The sequence below is a fragment of the Daktulosphaira vitifoliae genome, unplaced genomic scaffold (assembly GCF_025091365.1).
Source record: "Daktulosphaira vitifoliae isolate Bord-2020 unplaced genomic scaffold, ASM2509136v1 Scaffold_2, whole genome shotgun sequence".
Classification (NCBI taxonomy): Eukaryota; Metazoa; Arthropoda; class Insecta; order Hemiptera; family Phylloxeridae; genus Daktulosphaira; species Daktulosphaira vitifoliae.
Window position 1 is genome coordinate 44,190,212 of NW_026099573.1, and position 24,837 is coordinate 44,215,048.

The 24,837-nt window shown below is 28.5% G+C and overlaps 1 protein-coding gene across 2 annotated transcripts; it reads left to right on the top strand.

Annotated features, from left to right (window-relative positions):
* Window positions 1-23,791, top strand: LOC126899511 (uncharacterized). 2 transcript variants are annotated; one of them, XM_050674490.1, is made up of 4 exons: window positions 7-24; window positions 93-147; window positions 16,166-16,267; window positions 20,824-23,791. In XM_050674490.1, exons 1-4 carry the CDS (start codon window positions 19-21, stop codon window positions 23,541-23,543), a joined length of 2,883 nt encoding a protein of 960 aa, XP_050530447.1. In that variant the 5' UTR covers window positions 7-18; the 3' UTR covers window positions 23,544-23,791. The 2 variants fall into 2 exon arrangements, with proteins under 2 accessions (XP_050530448.1, XP_050530447.1); XM_050674491.1 differs by lacking the exon at window positions 16,166-16,267 and having other exon boundaries at window positions 1-24; window positions 20,824-23,788.
* The last annotated feature ends 1,046 nt before the right edge of the window (window positions 23,792-24,837 follow it).

The window sequence follows — 24,837 nt, forward strand, 5'->3', positions numbered from 1 at the left end:
ATTACACTTAGAGTAAAAATGAAGGTGAGTAATAAACTTAACATTACTTTATATTTTATTGATATCTAAAAGAATCTTTTACTTAATTCTAGAATTGGCAATTGATATCTCTTTTGTTGATTATAACCTGTTTGATATTTAGTAAAGGTAAATTTTATTTTACTATATTTATAACTATTAAGTTTATCAAGTCATTTTTAGATTGGACGGTGTTTGGGATTATGAGTAATAATTAAAAATGACTACACTAAAAAAAAATTGGGTAGACAATTTTTTTTATTGTTATTTTAACAATAAATAAGTATGATTGATTTAATTCAATTATATTTTTGTTACTGGAACAAAATATTTGATTGCTTGATCATTTTTTTATTGTCCTAATAAAAAATTATTGTTAGTTTTAAATAACAATAATTTTTTTAATCTTATTATGTTTATTTTAGTGTAGTATTAAGGTGAAACAACAAATTTACCAAATAAAACTACGTTTGCCTGTTTCAGTTCTATTTTAAACTTATTTAATTAGTAATTTACTTTATTCATTATAAGTAATATTCTATAATCTTTGACACGAAGCTGAGAAGGTTATTATTTTACCATCATGATTTTTAAATAATTTGAATTTGTTATTTATTAAATTCTTGACTCTATTTGTATGGCCTACTACCAGTCTGTAAAATTCCAAATTTTTTTGTTAAATTTTACTGTATAATTAAATTCTAAATTAATGATTTGGGTATCACCTGAATTTGACAATGGATTCTTACAAATTATAATCAATTTTTATAATACGCTCAATTAAGTAGATTTTTTACATCTTTTTGGTTGGATTTTTTAGTGTCATAATTAAACAATGTTTAAATATGAAATACAAAATGTCACAAAAAAAAATTATAATGACAAAATCATTACAATTTTATATTTGATTTATAATATTAATATGATATTAATTTTATATTTCGAATAGTGAATTGATCAATAGGTACATTTTTAAAAGAAAAATGACATTCAAAAATATATCATAGCAGTACAGATTCTGTGTCCGTTTATTTGAAAGGTATTAATGATTTTCAATGTAATGAAAAATAATTATTATGTCGAAGGGTACATCAAAATATAACCACCATATGGAAGTACGATTTTAAAAAATATTTTACGAAATATCATCACATATTTGGACGAAAATTTTGTGATCCATTAGACGTTTATTTTGAAACATATTTTTAAAATAAAAAAAAATAATTCTGTTATTCTTGCTAATTCTGTATGTTGTAATTGCTACAGCAATTTTTTTGAAAAGGATAAAATATAAAATAACTTTGTAGAAATGTAATCTGATTCACCAAATCAAAGTTTCAATGACGATTTATTTATTTCGGAAGAAGAAAGAATTTATATATTGACTCGATTTTTAATATATTTAAAATGTCACCTTTAATAAATTTAAAAAAATTAAATTCTGTTCAGGTTACTAGAGCAATTCATAAAAAAGTATCTTTTAATTTACATGTTTGGTTAGAAGCTATTCCTAAATTCACATCAAGCTCTAAATATTTTCAAACTTCTAATTTATCTGAATATAACGAATTGATTAACAAATTAAAAGAAAAGATGATTGTTTCTTCAAATAAGGTAAAGTTAAAATTATTAGTTTATTGCCCCATTCGTGATCACAAGATAAAATTTGTAAAGAGTTTGATGTTTCTGAATATACGGTTGGAACAACTCGTGAATTTGATCCCAACTCCGAAAAAAAAAAATGATCATGTTATTAGTAATGAACTAATTGAGCTCGTTTAAAAATTTGATGATGATGATGAAAATAGTAGGATCTGCCCTGGTAAAAAGATTATGTTAATATTAAACTACATGACAATAAACTAATGATGCAATATTTACTAATATGTGGTGATATTTCGTAAAATATGTTTTAATGTGGTACTCACATATGGTGATAATATTTTGATGTACCCTTCGACATAATAATTCTTTTTTATTAAATTGAATATCACTAATATTTTTCAAACAAACAGACACAGAATCTGTGCTGCTATGATATATTATTAAATTACAATTTTCTTTTCAAAATGTCCCTACTGAATAAGTCATTAATCGAAATATAAAAAAAAACGGTAGCACAGTGGGGTCGAGGCACAGTGTGGACGAGGCATAGATGGGAGAAGTATAGATGATATCTGACAGTGATTAAAATCACTATCATAAGAAACGCTTCGATGCAAATCTGTAGATAGTGCTTCATTTAGAGAAATTGGTGGATTATTCCAAAAGCAACATCAATTCTTATTTCTTTAATTATATCCTAANTGAACTCTTATTTCTTTAATTATATCCTGATTAGTAGTTCTTTGATTTTAAAATATAATATATGAATAAATACTAATTATAGTTTTTAAATTTAGTATGAAATTGTGAGGCCAGCTATGATGTATGGTTCATAGTGTTGGGCGGTTGATAAGAAAGTAGAGCAGAGAATAAGTGTAGCAGAGATGAGAATGCTTAGTTGGATGAGTGGAGTGACTAGAGAAGATAGGATAAGGAACGAGTATATAAGAGTGAGTATAAGNGATAAGGAACGAGCATATAAGAGGAAGTATAGGTGTTGCGTCAATCGTGGATAAGATGACAGAAAATAGACTTAGATTGTTTAGTCATGTTATGAGGAGAGAAGAATCGGAAGCCGTAATAACAGTTATAGAAATGAATGTTGAAGGAAGAAGAGATAGAGGAAGACCAAAAAAGAGATGGAGGGATGCTATTGAATGCGATTTGAGGACAGCTGATGTGAGCGTAGAAGATGTGGGAGATCGTGTCAAGTGGAATCTTAGGATAAGGGTGGCCGACCCCAAGTAGTTGGGATTAAGGCAAAGAAAAAGAAAAATATTACCAGAAATTCCGGTGGCAATTGACATAATATGATTGTTGTTTCGGAATGTACAATTTAGCTTTTAGTTGGGTTTAAATAATATAGCGTCAAATCAATTACCTACTCTATCGCTTGTATATTAATATGCACTACACTTTAATGATACTATAAATAAATAAACTCACACATACACACATATGCATTTATAACATTGTGTCTAACGTAAGTGTAACATGATAAAAAGTAACCGTAAAATGAAAAAAATGGAATATAAATTTTAGTACTCATATTAAATGTAATGTAACTCGAAAAATATTTGTTTAAATGAAAAAATATAAGATAATTTTTTTGTTTATAATTGTCTTTTAAACAACTTTTGTACGAAACTTTTTTTTGTAAGTTAAATATTTTTTGAGAAAATTAAAAAAGCTCATATTTTTGAACTTTTGCGAGGCTGTAAAAAAAAAGCTCAATTCCAATCTTGAGGACTATTAGTATGTCATTATACATATTTTAATTCAACTTTTAAAAAAACAAAATTTTTTCCGCAATTTTTCCTTTGTTGACTGGCCTAGATGTCAATTTTAAACTTGTAATTGAGCTAAAAGTTATGGTAATATATTCAATTTATTTTACTATAAACTTTCATAAATCTTTATCAAAAATTTTTCATCAACTTTAAAGAACCAAAAAAATAGGTTAAAATTGAAAATTTGGACTGATTATTTTTAACATATTAAAAATCAAATCAGTAATAATTTGAAAACAAATTTTTTTTTCTTTTAATTATTATTTTATATATATAATTAGTAATAATATAAAAAATTAGAAGTGATAGAAATAGTCTACTTGCAGATTTGAAAACAACGCGAAAATTTGATTTAGAAAAGTATATTTTTGCTTCTGATGAAAGTTCCTTGTAGTCCAGTGCATTTTTTTATAGTAACAAACAGTTTTTATTGAAAATTATTGTATCAAGCCCTTTAAATTTTTATACACGTAAAAGTAAAGCAAAATATAACTTCTTTATTATTTTTATAATTTCTCCGTTTAAATTACAATATTAAATATCAATTTCATACTAAATTTAATAATTATAATTAGTATATATTCATATATTATATTTTAAAATCAAAGAACTACTAATCATGATATAATTAAAGAAATAAGAGTTGATGTTGCTTTTGGAATAATCCACCAATTGCCTAATTAAAACAAAAAAAAAAAAAGTTTGTTGGGAATTTTTTCTGCTATTCTGCAAAATTACTCCTTCGTTGACTAGAATGAATCATTAAATAGAAAATTTTATGAGAATTAAAACAATGTTATTTTTAAGATTAATATGCAGTCAGAAAGTTTTATAATTATTATTTATTGTAAATTTATCAGAAAAACTCATTATTTTTTGCATTTTTATCGTAATAGAACACTTAAATAGAAATCATAGTAATCATTTCTAAGTAATTTTTGATATTTAAAAAGATTCTACTATTGAAATATCCAGAACTGAATTAATTTTAATGATTTACTTTAACTAAAAAAAAAAAAGTTAATATTTTGAATCCCTCTTGTGGGCAGGTAAAGGGTTAGATTTATAAAAAAAACCAAATGATAGATAAAGACATGCATCTAAATAAAAAAAAATATACTGATTTGGTCATTTTTGATAAAGTTATAACAATTAACAAAGTTATAAGTTTTATACACTGGACTACAAGGAACTTCCATCAGAAACAAAAATATACTATTCTAAATCAACTTTTCGCGATGTTTTAAAATGTGCAATTAGACTTTTTCTATAACTTCTAAGTTTTAATATTATTAAAAAATAGTTTTTACATATAAAAAAAAATAATTAAGAACAAAAAAAATTGTTTTAAATTAATACTGATTTGATATAATATTTAATATTAATTTGATTATTAATAAGTTAAAAATAAGGAAAATGACATATTTAACCTATTTTGTTAATCGTTTAAAGTTGATTGTTGTAAATGTTTATAATAAAAAAAAAAAATTTATTTTACCATAACTTTTAGCTCAATTGGTAAGTTTGACATTGACATAATTAAATAGAAAATTTTATGACAATTAAAAAAATTGTATCGTTAAGATCAATATGCAGTCAGAAAGTTTTATAATTACTATTTATTGTAAATTTATCAGAAAAGCTCAATATTTTTTTGCATTTTTATGGTAATAGATAACTTAAATAGAAGTAATAGTAATAATTTCCTAGGAACTTTTGTTGTTTGTTGAAAAGATTCTATAATTGAAATATTGAGAACTTAATTAATTTTAATGATTTACTTTAACTAAATGTACCAATCAAAACAAAGTTGTTAAAAAGATTTACTCAATTGAGTGTATTATAAAATTTGATTATATTTGTAAAAATCAATTGTTAATTCAGGAGAAAAAACAATCATTTTTTTTAGAAATGATTTATATAGCAACATGTTACAAAAAAAAATTGTAATATTATAGTCTAGTAGTAGCACACACAAATAGAGTAAAAAAATTATTAAATTACAAAGTAAAATGATTTAATTTTGTAGTTGAAACCTATCATATCAAGCATCATTCGTTAATAAATATTTTGAAAACATTAGAAATTAATGATTTTAATTGTCTTTAAATTAGAATTTTGATAACTAACTGTTTAATTGATAAATTAGAATTTTTTTTTCAATTTTTGAGAGTAATATCTTCAACTAGATACGAATTGTAGTAATTTGACGTATTGTTGAAAAAAGTAGGTCAAGTTAGAGCAGAGAAAATAAATGATATTCACAAAAAAACATCTTCTCGGCTTTGCATCGAAGCTAAAACTTAAAATATAGTAAAATAATTTTAATACGAATAATAAATTTCTTCTTGCAAGGGGCGACTAAAGTGATGGGATCATTTATTTCATTAATCATTTATTGAAGTTATTGAATCTAAATGAATTAAAAATTTATACTAACTTAAAAAGAATTAAGAAAAAATGCAACAAATTTATTGTAATACGCGGGTTGGAACCTCGTACCCCAAGCGTGTAAAACACAAGTTTTAGCAATTCGGCAATCGTACTTTGCTACCGACTGTTGAAAAAGTTGGGTATTTAAGCTAGTTCAAATTTCAAAAATATTTTTCTTGACTTAAAAGAAGCAAACAAATTTAAATAAGTTTAACTTTCTATGCTATATTAATTTTTTATTTATATAATATTTATGAAAATCTGTACTCCCCTTGTCAGGTATTTTAAAATAAAATAAAATACAAAACCCAGAATTTTAACACAAAAATAGCAAATTTTTGAATACGGTAGTCATTTTTACCATGAAGACAAATCCAGAGGTCAAATTTTTTTTTTTCAAATTAAAGTATATTACATAAGCTTTAATTTAAGATATATATAAAAGTGTCAGTATTTCCGGAATACTTTCAAAAATTAAATTGAAAATATCGTAGTAACAATACGCATGTTTAAAGTTTTGACCCCCCTTGTTAAAGGGGTATGATCCGATTTACAAAAAAAGCGTGCCAGATGAAAGGGGTATATAAATATTTATTATAAAAAAATAATAATATTGATCCATACATTTTTCCAAAAGTTATATAAAATATAAATTAAATAATATAACATATAAAATCGAGATTTTTTTCACGGAAATGGTACGTTTTTCTTTAACTTTGATGTCCGTTTTCACCACGAAGACAAGTCCAGAGGTCAAATTTTTTTTTTTCAAATTAAAGTATATTACATAAGCTTTAATTTAAGATATATATAAAAGTGTCAGTCTTTCCGGAACATTTTCAAAAGTTAAGTTGAAAAAGTTCTACTTTCTATACGCATTTTAAAAGGTTTGCACCCCCCCTGTATAAAGGGAAATGGTCCGATTTTAAAAAAAAGTATGTCGAATGAAAGAAGTATATATAAAGTATTTATCATTAAAGAATAAAGTTGATTCATGCATTTTTTAAAAAGTTATAGCAACATAATGTTAAAAAATGTAAAATATAATATCAAGAATTTTTTCACAAAAATAGCATATTTTTGCATACGGTAGTCATTTTCACCATGAAGACAAGTCCAGAGGTCAAATTTTTTTTTTTTAAATTAAAGTATATTACATTAGCTTTAATTTAAGGTATATATAAAAGTGTCAATCTTTCCGGAACATTTTCAAAAGTTAAGTTGAAAAAGTTAATTTTTTGTAAAAAAGTTACCATTTTGAAACCCCATCCTTTGGGCTGTTAAAGGGTCAAATGTTCACAAAAATATATAAAATGATAGGTAATTATCTAAGGTATCTATAAAAAAAAAAATTATATTGATTCGGTCATTTTTAAAAAAGTTATGGCAATTTTAAGTAAAAAAAATTGAAAAAATATCGAAAATTAGCGATTTTTAAATTTGTAATTTTTTGGGGGATTTCCCCCGTTTACGGGGAACGAGGGAATTTTTTTCAATTTTTGAGGGTAATGTCTTCAACTAGATACGATTTGTGATCTTTTGACATATTGTTCAGCAAAATCGGTCCAGCGAGAGCTGAGATTGAGCGTACACACAAAAAAAAAAAATAAAAAAACACATCATAGTAAAATTAATATCTTCTCAGCTTCGCATCGAAGCTAAAAATTTAGTTACAACTAAACAATTATATATAATACGTAAAAACAAAGAGTTATGAAATTAACAATGGTTAATCACGCTCATGATAATATACGTTATATTCTACTTGCAAGTTAAAACTATTTTTTATGTACATTACTAACCTTTTAAAGAGGAAGCTTAACTAATAGTAAGCCAAAAAATATAAACTAAATAAACGCAATAACACAACTAAATATAAAAAAAAAACCAGCACAGGGAGGTCGCGGCACAGTAGTGACGTGGCATAGTTGGATCAAGTATAATGATATCTGACAGTGATTAAAATCACTATAAAAAAAAACGCTTCGATGCAAATCTTTAGATAGTGTTTAATTTTAAACATCCCATGTGCCATAAATTCGAGCCTGGTATTCTAACCGCGAGAGAGGCAAGTGTTACAAATTCGGCAACTGTTTCGTCGCTTAATCAATAAAATTGGTAATGTAAGCTGGGATGTTTTATGCAATTTAGATGCGACAACATAAATTGTTCGTCCTAATGTAATCCGTAATGATCTACTTTATCAAAACGTGATAAATGTGTCAAACAGAAATATGTAGTCATATATTAGCTTCGATGCGAAGCTGAGAAAGTATTGGTTTTACTATGATGTGTTTTTTTTTTGTGTCTGTTACGACTTTTTCTCAGCTCTCACTGAACGGATTTCTTTCAACGATACGTCAAATGATCACAAATCGTATCTAGTCGAAGACATTACCCTCAAAAATTGAAAAAATTCCACTCGTTCCCCGTAAATGGAGGAAACCTCTAAACAAATAACAAATTTAAAAATCGCTAATTTTCGAAATTTATTCAATTTTTTTTGTTTAAAACTGCCATAACTTTTTCAAAAATGAACATATCAATATAATTATTTTTTATATAGATGTGTAATATCATTACCTTTCGTTTGGTATATTCTTTTTATAAATTTAACACTTAACCTGCCCACAAGGGGGGATTTAAAATGACAACTTTTTCACAAAAAATTAATTTTTACACTTAACTTTTGAATGTGTTCTGGAAAGTCTTACACTTTTATATATATCTTAAATTAAAGCTTATGTAATATACTTAAATATTAAAAAAAAAAATTTGATCTCTAGACTTGTCTTCGTGGTAAAATTGGCTACCAAATGCTATTTTTTGTGAAAATTCTTGATTTTATTTTTTTAAATGTTATAACTTTTTGAAAAATGTATGGATCAATACAATTTTTGTTATAAGAAATAATATTTATATAATTCATTCATTCGACATACTTTTTTTTTAAATCGGACCATTTACTTACCCACATAGCAATTTCAATATATTAATATTGTCAAAATATTCTTACAAAATACTTTTTAAAATATTTTGAATAAAATATTGTGACAATATCTCTTAAACATAATAAAAAATATATTCTATTGAAATATTTTCATAATATGCTCACAATATAATTTTTTAAATATTTGTTTATGTATATTTTGATAATATATTAAAGAGAATAAATACAGTATATTACACCGAAAATATTTCTACAATGTGCTTAAAAAATATCTTTTTAAATATTTGCTTATAAATATTATGAAAATATATTAATTAAAATAAATATAGAATATTTAACTTGAAATATTTGTTGAATATATTATCAATATAATTTTTTAAATATTATAAATATATATCTTGTTGGCCAACTGAGGTAACTTAAGAGACACAAGCCATCCTCTTTTCTCCCTTTAGTTACATCTTTGGATGATATTGGTATCTTGTTATATAATACTTATGTATTATATATACATATTCCTAAATCTTTAATAAGTAAACAGCCATTTTCTCTAATTAGTATCAATTTTAATTAACTTAATTCAATTAAGCTAAGTAAGTTAGGGACAGTAAAAAACCCTTGTTGCTATTATTTGCAAGCCTATCGAGTTAAAATTTTTTTAGTTTTATCAACGCAATTATATCTTATTATTGTCCTGTGAAACTAAAAATCCTAAAAAGTTTTTTTATTATAGTTAGAATATATTTCTATATTATCAACAATAATAGTCAGTTTCTAACTTACAAGGAGAAATCATGGTGATGGGATCGCCGATTTTCAAAAAAATTATATGAATCTAATCTAAATTGAATATAAAATTGTATTTACTTTGAATTTTTTTAAACAAGAAAAATTACTTAACAGACAAATAACCATTTGAATTACCTTAAATAGTCTTTTTTATCCTATTTCTTTCGAAGCAACCTGTGGGTCAATAGGTCACGTACGAGTCCAAAGAGCTAGAAGTACAGGGTTCAAATCACGCGTAGCGACCTGTTTTTTTGCATTTTTTTAATATATTTATAAAACATTTTAAAAATATTGTCACAATATATTTTTTATAACATTTTAGAAATATACCTTTAAAATATTGTGAAAATGTAATATTCGCTGCCAAAGTATATTCTGAGAACATTGTGAGAATATTTCAATATATTCTGGTTATATTCTAGAAATATTTTAATATCAAAAATAAATATTCTAGGAATATTCTAGAAATATTTCATTGCTATGTGGGTTAATACAGGAAGGGTTCAAAAAATTCGGACTTTATTTTTTCTTTATGATGAAAATGACTACCAAATGCTATTTTTGTGTGAAAATTCTCGATTTTATTTTTCACATTTTTAACTTTAAAATGCTATAACTTATTGAAATGTGTATGGATCAATACAATTTTTTTATGAGAAATAATAATTTTTAATAATCTCTTTTTCATTCAGAATATTAATAAGGAAATAGCAGATCATGTAGCTTTTGGAATAATCCACCAATTTTTTAAAATTAAACACTATCTAAAGATTTGCATAGAAGCGTTTTTTTTTATAGTGATTTTAATCACTGTCATATATCATTATACTTGATTCAACTATGCCACGCCACCACTGTGCCGCGAACCTCCTGTGCTTGGTTTTTTAAATCCTCTATTGTGGACAGGTAAAGAGTACTCATAAAATGTAATTGTAAACCTTATATATTTTTGGTGAATATATTAATCTTCTACCTTGATATATCTATTGATAGTCTGAAATAAAAAGATATTGTTTTCTTTAACAATATAATGGAGATACGGCGGATCACTTTTTGCGTATACTTTGACAGAAGCGTAATTCGGTTGATTGTAGTTGAGCGTACTGAACACTTTTGGAATGACTGACCGCGTATGAGATAGTGAGATTATTCTGACCACCATCAGAGTGACATTTGAGTCAGAATGCTAATTATTTTGGGCTTTTTATATTAATTTTGATTGTATTTTCAAAGGCAAGAAATTATCACTGACGCTACCTATTATGTATTTAAATGTACTTGTTCTAATAAAAACTAGTTATGTTATAAATGTAAATACTTTATTTTATAATCATAAGTACGTGCTTCTTTTTTATATGTATACATCTTAATGAGGGAGAGAACAGTGCAGCTACTAATATATAAAATCATTCTCTAAACAATTTTTTTTTTTTATTATTTAAATATATTACAAAAACATCAACAAAGGAAAACAATAATTCTTAATTATTTTTTTTCTCAATTAGAAACATTAAATAGAGAACATATTTAATATACATAAATAAAAAATAAACATTAACATAATAATACTAAATAAATACAACTCAAACTTTGTATCTAGCTGGTAATCTTATTATTCTATTTGGTCTATTCCTCCTTTCCTTCTGTTTTTTTTTATTCTGTTCCTACACTATTACTTTCTTTTATTTCATCCTCAGGTTTAGATTTTTTTAAGTGAAATGAATTTCTCCTGTATTGACTACCACTATCATCCCTTATAATATAAGATCTGGATCCAGCTTCTTTTACTATTACCCTTTCAACCACTCTGCCTTTTTTCATTGATACTTTTTGTCCTATCACAAAACTATCTCTCTCTTTGGTATTCCTATCATAATACATTTTATACTTCAATTTCTGTTCACACAGTTTATCATACATATCACATGGCACTTTAGGAACTAATTTATTTGTATGTATTGGTAATGCAATCTTAGCCATTAATAGTTGACAAGGTTAGCCGGACCCCAGAGTGGGTTCCGTTGCCGAAAATACTCGATTTTATTTTTCACATTTTTAACTTTATAATGCTATAACTTATTGAAATGTGTATGGATCAATATAATTTTTTTATGAGAAATAATAATTTTTAATAATCCCTTTTTCTTTCAGAATATTAATAAGGAGATAACAGATCATGTAGCTTTTGGAATAATCCACCAATTTTTTAAAATTAAACACTATCTAAAGATTTGCATAGAAGCATTTTTTTTTATAATGATTTTAATCACTGTCAGATATCATTATACTTGATCCAAATATGCCTCATCACTACTATGCCGTGATCTCAGTGCTGGAATTTTTTAATTGTTTAATCTCTATCCATTTGGAATAATAGTCCATTAAATCAAGATAATCATTTCCTCCAAAAGTTAAAATATCTACCTCTACTTGTTCAAATGATAAATCAGGTATATTTTGTCCTATTAATGGCTCTTTTATATTAGACACACTATATTTTTCACATAACTTACATTTTACAATAAATTTTTCAATTTCAATAGACATGGCTGGCCAATAAAATACTTCTTTGGCTCTTAATCTAGATTTTACTATACCTTTATGATCAATGTGTGGTGCCCTTAATACTTTTCCTCTTAAAACAAAAATATAGTTTAAAAACTAAAAAAACACGCTTTTAAAGCACATCGAACTAAAAAGTTAAAAATAATTTATAAAATAAGCTTAAAATAATTATGAACAAAAAATACTAGTATTATTGTGATAAAAGCGTCAGGCGCTCAATATACGAAAAATATGGCACAAAGCATCACGCTTTTATCACAATAGTACTAGTATTTTTTATTCATAATTATTTTAAGCTTATTTTATAAATTATTTTTAACTTTTTAGTTCGATGTGCTTTAAAAGCGTGTTTTTTTAGTTTTTTAAACTATATTTATTTTTTACTTTTTAGTTTCATGTTATGATAGTAGTTACTATCAATATCTTTGTTATTGCGGGTAACGGGAAATCAGAGTTCGATTCCGGAGAGGGAGTCAGAGAAACGGCTATCACATCCAAGGAAAACAGCAGACGCGCTAATTACTCACTCCCGGAACGTGGAGGTAGTGACGAAAAAAGACGATACGGAAATCATCCCTTATAATCGGAATGAATACACTACATATATCTTAATGAGAATAAAGTGTATTAATATATAAGTTATATATTAACTTATATATATACATGTAAAGGGACTTAAGTACGTAAACGTATCATGCTTGAAGTATAGCCGTGTTTTGTGGGCGGGCGTAGCGGGTGGAACATTATACACGAGGCATATACGGCAGCAGAGGCGTCGGCTGTAGGAATATATAAATGAATATTAACCTATACGTATATACGTATAAATATTAATATATATATATTAATATTACCGGTGGCGGTAGGAATATATGATCTTCGCATAATATCGGGGCACTTTTGCTGGCGTCGACGACGCGATGTCCGGCGTGATCCTCGGGTGTCTAAAGGTTAGCAGCGTAGATGACAACAGTGCGCGAGTGCGGATCGGTTTGTTGTCGTTGTCACTTTGACAACGAGAAGAAAACTACGGTATCATTAACGGCGGGACGTCGTTGGCCGTGCGTCACTTGCTGGACTTTGCACCGCGGCGTAAAACGACGCAGGGCTGTGTCAATTACAATAAAAATTTGTTATATATATATATATAATTGATGACACGCACGCGTCTACGGGTTGGAAAATATTATTTTCGACGACAGTAGAGCGGGGTGGGGTGAATACGTTCCGACCGTCTAGTCTCGTACGCGTGCGAGTGGAAAGTTACAAACAACTCACAACACACAATATACAAGTGAAACTAATATAAGCGTGTTAAAAAGAACTACTATGCGGTCTTTAAAAAATATGATACCTGAATCACTTAAATGTCATTTCTTAAATTCCAATAGTGCCTTATTTCAACAGGCACATGCTCTTTTCTATTAGACCACTCTTTACTAAGTTCAAGTACTTGTCTTAAAACTGAGTCTTTCACTGTTTGCTCACATAACTCACTTTTAGGTAAACTATTTTCACTATTAACAAAATGTATAGTACCTTTTATGTCAATCTCATTATATGTCTTGCTACTATGATTTTTAGATAAAAAGTCCGCTAGATACATATATTTACCAGGCAAATAAGTCAATTCTAAATCATACAACATTAACTTAAGTCTCATTTATTGTATTCTACTAGACATAATTTTTTTTTACATATAGATAACAGAGGAGAATGATCTGTTTGTATAATTACCTTATAACAATAAATAAAATTGTGAAACTTTCTACAACAAAAACTATGCCTAACATTTCTTTTTCTACTTGAGGATAATTTTTCTCCGTATCATTAAGACTTTTTGAAGCAAAGGCAACTGGTTTATTTTGTTGTAATAAACAACAACCTACTCCTGTACTTGAAGCATCTGTTTGTATAATAACAGGAAGATTAGGATTAAAATTTGATAAAACTGGTACATTAGTAATTAGTGTCTTTAATTCATTTAATGCATTAGAATGATGTTGAGTCCACAACCATCTATATTTTTTTTTAATAACTCCCTTAAAGTTGATGTTATTTTAGNTTTTTTTAACAACTCCCTTAAAGTTGATGTTACTTTAGACATGTTTGGTATGAATTCTCTTAGATAATTACACATACCTAGTATGCGTTGCAACTCTATTTTATTTTTTGGCTCCTTTAAATTTTTTATAGCTTCTATTTGACTTTCATCTGGCTTAACTCCCTCATTATTAAATTTCATTCCTAAATACTTTATTTTCTTTTGTCTGTACTGTACTTTTTCTGGACTAAACTTAACATTCAATTCTTTTGCTTTGTTTATTACTTCATCTAGCGCCTCATCATGTTTTTTTTTCATTAATACCTACTATTAATATATCATCTATATATATAATTACATTTTTAATATGTCCAAAATATTCCAAAAGGTAATCTTTTAAATGTATAATATCCATTAGGTGAGCTAAGAGTACACAATTCACTTGAATTCTCACTTAGCGGTATCTAATAAAAACTTTCTCTAAGATCTATTTTATCTATTAATTATCTAATTTTTCTCTTATTTATCTACTGTAGAAATTCAAAAAATAATCTATTTTAATATACTTATTTAAATCAGTTGAATCCAAACATATTCTTAAATTGCCATTACCTTATTCTACAATAACAATATTGTAAATATTGTAAATACAATATTACTGGCAAATGACTTATGATATTCAACTGGTTTGTTTAATTATTCCCTTATCACACAATAATTTCAGAGTATCTTCTAACTTTTTAAGAATAGATTCAGGTACTTTACGTGGTGGCCTAATTTTATATTGGTAATCTGGCATTAACCTAATAGTATATTCCTCACCAAACTTACCCAAACCCGAAAACACACTCTTATTTTCTTTTATAAATTGCTTTCTATCTGAATATTTTTCTTTTAACTGAACGTCACTTACTCTTTTAATTAAATCTAATTTCATACAGTCACTTAACCCTAATAATGGTTCAACTTTACACTTAAGCTCTAAATCATTAATAACAACAAATTTTAAAACACAATTTTTATTATTAACCATACATTCTAATGTTATTATTCAACTGCTTCAATAATAAAGCCTCCATAAAGTTGTATTTTCACCTCATATTTTAGCATATTATAATTCTTATTTAATTTTTTTAAAATACTCAAAGGTAAAATATTTATATCAAAACCTGTATCAAGCTTAAATTTAATAACATTATTATCAACAATTATATTTTTTGATCAAGATTCTCTAATAAAACTAACATATATTAACTTTATTAATAAAAAATAATTAGTCACTACTATTATTATATTCATTAGTAATAGCCCTAACTTCTCTATTATCATTTACATTATTATTAAAATTACTCTTATCTTTAACAATATTTGACATACATTCTACAGCAAAATTACCAAATTTTAAACATATCTTACATTTTTGATTGAAAGCTGGACAACTCCTAGGACCATGTTGTCGACCACATTTCTTACAATCATACAAAACATTTATGTCCTGATTTTTATATTTTATTGATTGACTGGACTGACCATCACTTTTTAACCCATTTGACTTATCACCAAACTTGTTGGAATCTTTAAAATGTACTGTTTTAGTATTATAAGTAACAGCATCAACCATTGAATTACTTGATAAATAATTAGAATCACCCTTTGACATTACTACTGAATGGTTCTGTTTAGCATATTCAGTAGCTCTACAACACTCAACAGTCTGATCTAATGTTAATNGCTCTACAACACTCAACAGTCTGTTCTAAAGTCAATTTTGGTTCTCTTAATAACCGTTCCTGAAGTCTCTTGTCATTAATACCAAGAACTATCCTCACTCTTAAAAGATTATTGTTCAATTCACCAAATTCACATTTTTTAGATTGCTTTCTAAGATTGATTAAGAAATTATCAAATGATTCACCTTCTTGCTGACTTCTTTGTAAAAACTTAAATTATCTATTATTAAATTTCTTTTAGGTTCAAAATATTGTTCTAAGCCACTTAATATAGTACAACATGGTTTATCAGTCAGCTCAAGCGTATCAATCAGCTCATTTGCAACATCCCCAATAAAAGAATGTAATATTGCAGTTTAAATTTTATTTGACTTATTTTCCAAGTCATTATCTGACAAATATAATTCATATTTTCTTTTAAAATTTTGTATAATTTTTTTTTTTTTTTTATGACGATATTAGCAAGTATATAGCTAGCCTTTATTATCAATAGTAGTAAGACACTGTTGTGAATTTATAAATACACTAACTGCCAATATAGAAATTATGATTATCAATTGATAATAGTCATAATTGACAATAAACACTCCATGACTGTGATAGCGATGTCATAGAAAACTAAAAAGTAAAAAATAAATATAGTCTAATAAACTAAAAATACAGACTTTAAAAGTACATTGAACTAAAAATTATTTTTAACTTTTTAGTTAGGTCTACAAATTGGAAAATTAAAATCAATGCAAACAAATCAGTAAATGTTCCTTTCACTCTCAATAAAAAAAATATGCCTGTTCTCTCCTTCCAAGGAGTTCCTATCTCTTCTTCGACTTAAGTCAAATATCTTGGTATTACACTTGATAAAAGATTAACCTGGGGTCCTCATCTCAAATCCAAAAGAAAGCTATTAAACATTAGATCCCACTTATTACGTCCTGTATTAAAATCAAAACTTCCTGTATATAACAAAATAATCATTTATAAGTCAATGTTATGACCAATTTGGTCTTACGGAGCCCAAATATGGGGTTGTGCCAAAACATCGCAGTTTAAAACAATTGAAGCCTTTCAAGCAATTTCCCTTGATTTAAACATTGAACCAGTCGATATTTTAGTTAAATTATACTACAAAAAGTTTCACTCTAAATTACTTCTACATCCAAATCCATTAATTGCTAACCAACATACAGTTACAATTCCGGACAACCCTCCTCGCCGTCTAAAAAGACACTGGTGCCGTGACCTTTTAAATTAATATTGTGATGGCTAAATAACCAATTCAAGTCAAAAAGGTCCCATCACTGGATAGCTTCCCTTTTTTCCGTTTTTAAGTCAAATGTGTTATATTCTATTGTTCACCTATTTGCTTATTGTATTTTATTTGCTTTTCTTATGTACAGATTGTAAATTTTATTATTTTATAAATAAAAAAAAAAAAAAAACTTTTTAGTTCGATGTACTTTAAAAGCGTGTTTTTTTGTTTTTTAAACTATATTTATTATATGTATACATTTACTGAACAATGCAGCCACTAATATATAACATTACCATTATTTTTTTATTAATTGTAATTTATTACATTTTCGTCAATGTCGTAACTTAGTAAAATGTAAAAGGTAAAGGAGTAACTATGTAATGTATATACGAAGATGAATATAAGGATGTGGTGCCTGCTGTTTAGGTATTCACGTGCGTGATGTCGTACAGCAGTCACCGTGCTCGGCTGACACTCCGGGTTAGCTGTGGGTGTCGTAAGGCTGTTGTTATAGGAAGGGAATAAGGGTAACACCTAGATATGAGGTGCAGACGAAGTGCAAAACACAAGTACTTTAGTTATTAGGAGAGGATAATGAAGTACGAGGTGCAGACGAAGTGCAAGGCACAAGTACTTCAAAGAGAAAACGGGGTAGCCGAGTATAAGGTGCAGACGAAGTGCAAGACACAAATACTGGGCGTACCAGATAAGGAGTATAATAAAGTACGAGGTGCAGACGAAGTGCAAGACACAAGTACTCCAAAGAGAGAACGTGGTAGCCAAGTATAAGGTGCAGACGAAGTGCAAGACACAAATACTTGGCGTACCAGGTGAGGAAAAATAACAGAGTAGATAGGTTTTAAAAAGGAACAAACAAAGACTTTACTTTAAGCAGTAAGCCGGACAGCGACAACCGAGTACTGAGACTGATGAATGACACAAGGCACTGGATTCGACTGACCACGATGGTCAGGTCTATTGGGTTTTTATAATAATTAGAATTATTGCCAATTTGGCAATCAATACTATTTGTTAATTCACCAGTCTCAGGAAGCGGATGTGCTGTCTGTATTTTATTAAAATAATTCTCACAATAATGGTAACGTGACACCATCACATCAATAATGATCTACATTTCATAATGTTCTAATGTTTGTCTATAAAATATTACACATTATTTATTATCTTATGTCTAACACATTACTATTACAAATTGTTTATTATTTTTCAAATTGTTTTTTTATACAGTTCGTGTATGTTTTTTATACAAAATAATATTGATATATTTATTTTTAAACATTTAAAAGGTATATATATATAGATATGTATAGATATGTATATATCTATAGATATATATAGCTTATTTTTTTATTGGTATACATGTCATACTATTAAATTCTGAAATTGTACATTGTAATAATAATGGTATCCTATGTATAACATAACAATATCAAAAATATTTATAAAAAAAAATTATTTTGACAAGTTCATTTTTCAAAACGTTATCACAATTTTTATTAATAACAATTTAAAAAAGTGTCTAAATTTACTAATTTTATTATTTTGGGGTATTTTCTGATTTAACGGGGAACGTGAGAAATTATTTTAATTTTGAAGTTAATTTCTTAAACTAAATACAATTCGATATATATTAATGCATCGTTGTATACCTTGCAACGACGATGTATCTTTTGAATCGTTAATACAATCTCAGTTTCACTTCGAAGCTAAAATTTTTTAAGTAGGATTCTCTTAAAAATTCAATCCATACGTCACAAAGTTATAATGTATTAATATATACATTTTATGTGGATTTTTTAATAATGGTTGAAAAATATTTTTTTTCTTTTTGTTCAATTAAATAAAAAAATTTTGGTATATATAAAACCTTTTAGTGTAATTAAAATTAAAAATGTAAAAAAAATTGTTTTTCATTTTTGCAATAATTAAAGAGCATAGTTAGGTCCCTACCTGGATCTGAGACCTCATATGGTAGGTACCCTGAAGCTACTATAATGTTTTTACCATCATTTAGTGTTACTTTAATAATAGTCAAGTCTGCACTCGATAGATTAAATATCAAGCTGGCTTTAACTTTATCATTAACCAAAATGCAATTTCTTGGTTTACCTGCTTGTTTAAGAAACAGTTTAAAATTCCTTGGATTTAGCCTCTTAATCTGGTCACCATTATCCATGGTTCCTGAATAAGTGCTATCTGTAAGGGTGTTGTATGCCTCTCAGTTAGGGTCCTTAGTAACACGCTATTGGCCCCCTTTCTGTGATGCAGGTTCATCTGAGTGAATTGAATTCTATTGTCCGTGGGTCTAAATTTTAGATCCTCGATTTTGTCAGCTACTGCTCCCAGTTGATCTTGTGACTCCTGGTCTGCATTAGTTGACGTTGCTGCCTTTTTGCTAGTAGACGGTTCACCAAATGTCCCGTTATTCGCATTGAGACCTTCAAGTACAGCGATTCTTCGCAGAAGAATCGCTAGTTCACGCTCTTGTTCCGACAGGTTGTCCGTAGGATCCCTGTTCGTCCCAAGTTCGATATTTTGTGGTGTTTGTATATTTTTATCCATATAGTTCCCACGAGTAGTCAAGAATTAATGTCCATCACAGCAGAGCTCGATACTGTGATTAGGCTGTATACTCTATGGTGCGCCAGGTGCCATAGAGGATCCCAATGGTCACTTTACCTTTCGGCTAACTACCCTATGACAAGTTAGCAGCACTTTCACTTGGTATGACTGGATTAGGGGGGCCTATTTGCTGTTAGCAAGCAGGTATGCCCAGGCCTACCGGTCCCAACTAACCAAAGTCATGACCGACTAGGAGCAGTGGTACGTGTTTCCACCCCCACTGAATTAACTAGGGTAACAAAATATTTATACAATTTTTTACACTTAATTGATAAGGACCCATAACAAAGATATCTAAAAATAATACTTATCATGATTGAAGTTTCACTTTAAACTATTTTACTACTTTCCAAGTATTACGGACAGATTATTCGTCCTTCGCCAAAATTAACTATTAAAAACTATACTAGTGTCTGATCAGCACAAATGACCCTACAGCTCAACTATGAGTATGAGGCGCGAGGATGTAAATAAACTGATTACATACTTTTCTTAAATTAATTAAAAACATAACGAAGTTAGTCGATATTTTACCACACTTACGGCAACTTACCTTGATCTAATCTGATAACATAACTCGCGCAGTATTGCTGTAGTTACTAAATTAAATACTATTATTATTTAAATCATTATTATTATTTCGGGTCGCGTCACCACCGTTGCTCACCTAATTTGGATACCACCAACATCTCTAGAGATCTAATTTGGTTATATTTAAATAATATTAAATAGAAATAAATGCTTTTTATCGTTGTTAGTTGAGAGTCTATATTTATTTGTTCATGAAACCGAAACCTGCCTTTTAGTAGGATATAAATTATATAAGGCCAGTGTTGTCCCGTTTAGGTATGGCTTAGCCAACTGTTAGGACCCTAGCGAGAAACCACGGTGCACAAGTATTGGGAAAATTAAAACAATAATTAAACTATCACTTTTTTTACATATTACAAAGCTCAATAAAAATTCTATTCGGGAAAAATTAATTAAATCTTTTGCTCATTTAGGGATTGACAATGTATATTCAAAACGCACAAAAATATGCCCTTTTGAAAGAGGTACGACGAGAAAAGCTGCTACAAATGGTGACATAGAAACATTAAAACTAGCTCACGAAAGAGGATGTGAATGGAATAAATATACCACAACTGAAGCTGCTGCAAATGGACATTTTCAATGTTTAAAATATGCACATGAAAATGGATGCCCATGGGATGAAAGCACAGCAGAAGCTGCTGCAAAATATGGGAATTTAGAAAATTTAAAATATGTTCATGAAAATGGATGTAGGTGGGATAAAGATACAACAAGGGCTGCTGCTGCAAATGGAAATTTAGAATGCTTAAAATATGCTCATGAAAATGGATGTAGATGGGATAAAAATACAACAAGGGCTGCCGCTGCAAATGGGCATTTAGAATGCTTAATATATGCGCATAGAAATAAATGTAGATGGAATCAAAAAACAACAAGGGATGCTGCTGCTAATGGATTTTTTGAATGTTTAAAATATGCACATGAAAATGGATGTTCATGGGATGAAAGCACAGCAGAAGCAGCTGCAAAATATGGTAATTTAGATATATTAAAATATGTTCATTTAAATTATTGTAAATGGGATCAAAACACAACAAAAGGTGCTGCTGAAAATGGACACATAGATTGCTTAAAATACGCTCATGAAAATGGATGTAAATGGGATGAAACAACAACAAGAGAAGCTGCAAAAAGAGGTAGTTTGGAATGTTTAGTTTATGCTCACAAAAATGGATGTAAATGGGATGAAACAACAACAAGAGAAGCTGCAAAAAGTGGTAGTTTGGAATGTTTAGTGTATGCTCACATAAATGGATGTAAATGGGATGTGGGCACAACTACTGGTGCTGCAATGAGTGGTAATTTAGAAATTTTAAAATACGCACATAAAAATAGATGTCCATGGGATGAAAGCACAACAGAAGCTGCTGCTGCTAATGGACATTTAGAATGTCTAAAATATGCTCATGAAAATGGATGTAAATGGGATGAAAATACAACTAGAGCCTCTGCAGAAAGTGGATGTTTAGAATGCTTAAAATATGCTCATGAAAATGGATGTAAATGGGATGAAAATACAACTAGAGCTTCTGCAGAAAGTGGATGTTTAGATTGTTTAAAATATGCTCATAAGAATGGATGCAAGTGGGATGTGGGCACAACTATTGGTGCTGCCATGAATGGTAATTTAGAAATTTTAAAATATTCACATGATAATGGATGTCCATGGGATGAGACCACAGCAGAAGCAGCGGCAAAATATGGTAATTTAGAAAACTTAAAATATGTTCATTTAAATGGGTGTAAATGGGATCATAAAACAACAAAAGCTGCTGTAGAAAATGAACATTTAGATTGCTTAAAATACGCTCATGAAAATAGATGTGAATTGGATGAAAATATAACGGAACTAGCTGCTTTTAACGGTGATTTAGAAATTTTAAAATACGCTTATCAAAATGGATGCACTTGGTCAGAAGGCACAACTAGTTCTGCTGCTTACAATGGTCATTTAGATTGTTTAATATATGCCCACATGAATGGATGCCAATGGGATGATGAAACAACTAAAGATGCTGCGGAAAGTGGCTATTTAGACTGTTTGAAATATGCTCATGAATATGGATGTCATTGGAGTGAAGGTACAACTGAAGCAGCTGCTATTTATGGTAATTTAGATTGCTTAATATATGCTCATGAAAATGGATGTGAATGGGATGATGATACTGCAGAACTAGCTGCAAATTCCGACAATTTAGAATGCTTAATATATGCTCGTGAAAATGGCTGTCATTGGGATGAAGATACAACCATAGCTGCTGCAGAAAATGGCTTTTTAGACTGCTTAAAATATGCTTATGAAAATGAATGTCCATGGAATGAAACAATATTAAATGTTGCCGCTGAATATGGAAATTTAGAGTGCTTAAAATATGCTTATGAAAATGGATGTAAATGGTATGAGGGCATAACTAGAGTTGCAGCTTTAAAAGGTCATTTAGATTGTTTAATATTTGCTTATATGAATGGATGCCGATGGGATGTTGGCACAACTAAAGTTGCAGCTTTAAATGGTAATTTTGATTGTTTAATATATGCTCACAAGAATGGATGCTATTGGGATGTTGGAACAACTAGAGCTGCTGCAGCATTTGGTTGTTTCGATTGTTTAAAATATGCTCATGAAAGTGGATGTAATTGGGATATAGATACAATAGTTACAGCTACCGCGCATGGTAATTTAGATTGCTTAAAATATGCATATGAACATGGATATAATTGGATAGTTGGTACGACGAGAGGGGCTGCTGCAAATGGACATTTAAACTGCTTGAAATATGCTCATGAAAATGGTTGTGAATGGGATGAAGGCACAACAAGGGAGGCTGCTGCAAGTGGTTGTATTGACTGTTTGATATTTGCTTATGAAAATGGATGTCGGTGGGATGTAGGGACAACGAGTGCAGCTGCTGCAAACGGTCATATAGATTGCCTAAAATATGTTTATGAAAATGGATGTGAGTGGGACGAAAGTACTACAAGACTTGCTGCTGCAAATTATCAATTTGATTGTATAATATACGCACATGAAAATAATTGCCCGTGGAGTAAAAATACCATTAATGAAGCTATTCAAAATAATTATATTGATATAGTTTTGTATGCTATTGCAAATGGTTGTCCTAATTAATTGCCTTTTTAAATGATTCTATTTTTTAATATGTTGTCTTATTACATTATATTTAGTGTAAATATTCTTAAAATTTGATAATAATAATTTTATTCATATTTTACATGTTTAATATTTAGTGTTTTGAAAATGTTACTGAAATCCAATACATCATATTTACATCATTTTTCAAGATTTCAATCTAACCAAATTTGAGAATGCTAAATTATTTTTAAAAAATATCTTCTCAATATTATGATACTCTGAAAAAAAAAAAATTTTAAATCTGCTGTTCCTATTTTGTATGATCTTATTGAATTTTTATAAAATATATCAAAGACAATAAGCTTAGTTTTTTATTTATTTTATTAAAATGAAAACCTAAATAAAGGTGAGGGACCTGTAAGGTTTAAGCCAAACCAGAGGACCTACTATTTACCCATTGCCCATGAGGAACAATGGACAGTGACCTAGTAGCCGAGCCAAGCAAGACAGTACTTGTTGACGGTGCTGATAATCAAATAATCGCTCATCGCTCAGTGATCCTCTGTGCCCGGCAAATAGCACCTAGTGCTAACGCTGATCACAGTTATAGGTAAATGTCCTCGGAGTGAAGCCACACATAGACAGTAAAGATTATATAAATTTTCAGACATAGCAGAGACAGAAGCACCAGAATCAAGAAGAGCAATATAGAGATTATTAAAGATAGAAATTTCAATTTCGGGACGAAAACTAAGAGAAGGAGAGATTTTTTGATCAGGACTTAATGGATGAGATGGATGGATGGATGAGGAATATTGGGAGACGATACAGAAATTGTCCTTACGAGACTGGTCACTGGTCGTTTCCCGCATGTGGTGATTGGGATACATTAGGAGTACTAATTGGGAGAAGAATTGTTTGTGGAATTTTGGGGTTAACTGTTATTATAAGGAGCTCGTCCATGGAATCGCTTTTGATAAGGATTATTAGGATTATGATTCTGGGGTCAATTATTTTGAGAATTGTTATAAGAATAAGAGGAGTTCATTGAAAAATTATTAGAATTAGAATGTTTTATTAAAATATTCAGTATAGGATAAATGGACAATTAATTCATTAAGGGTTTTAATACGATGAATTCTTAAAGGACTGGCTAGTTTCGGGAAAATGAGAAAGGATTTGGAATATAAGAGTTTCGTTTTCAATGGGAGGATTAAGATATTTTTCTTCATTAAACCATTCATGTTATGTTTTTGAAGAGTAGAGGTATCACGATGATAATAGGGACGAGAAAGTTCATTACAGGTCATTAGCTGTTTACTATAGGAAC

What these genes read in the sequence shown, in the direction of transcription:
- LOC126899511 (XM_050674490.1), top strand. An exon ending in CTGTTTGATATTTAGTAAAG is followed by an intron (nt 148 to 16,165) that starts GTAAATTTTATT and finishes AATTTCTTTTAG; the next exon opens with GTTCAAAATATTGTTCTAAG. An exon ending in AACATCCCCAATAAAAGAAT is followed by an intron (nt 16,268 to 20,823) that starts GTAATATTGCAG and finishes TTGCTCATTTAG; the next exon opens with GGATTGACAATGTATATTCA.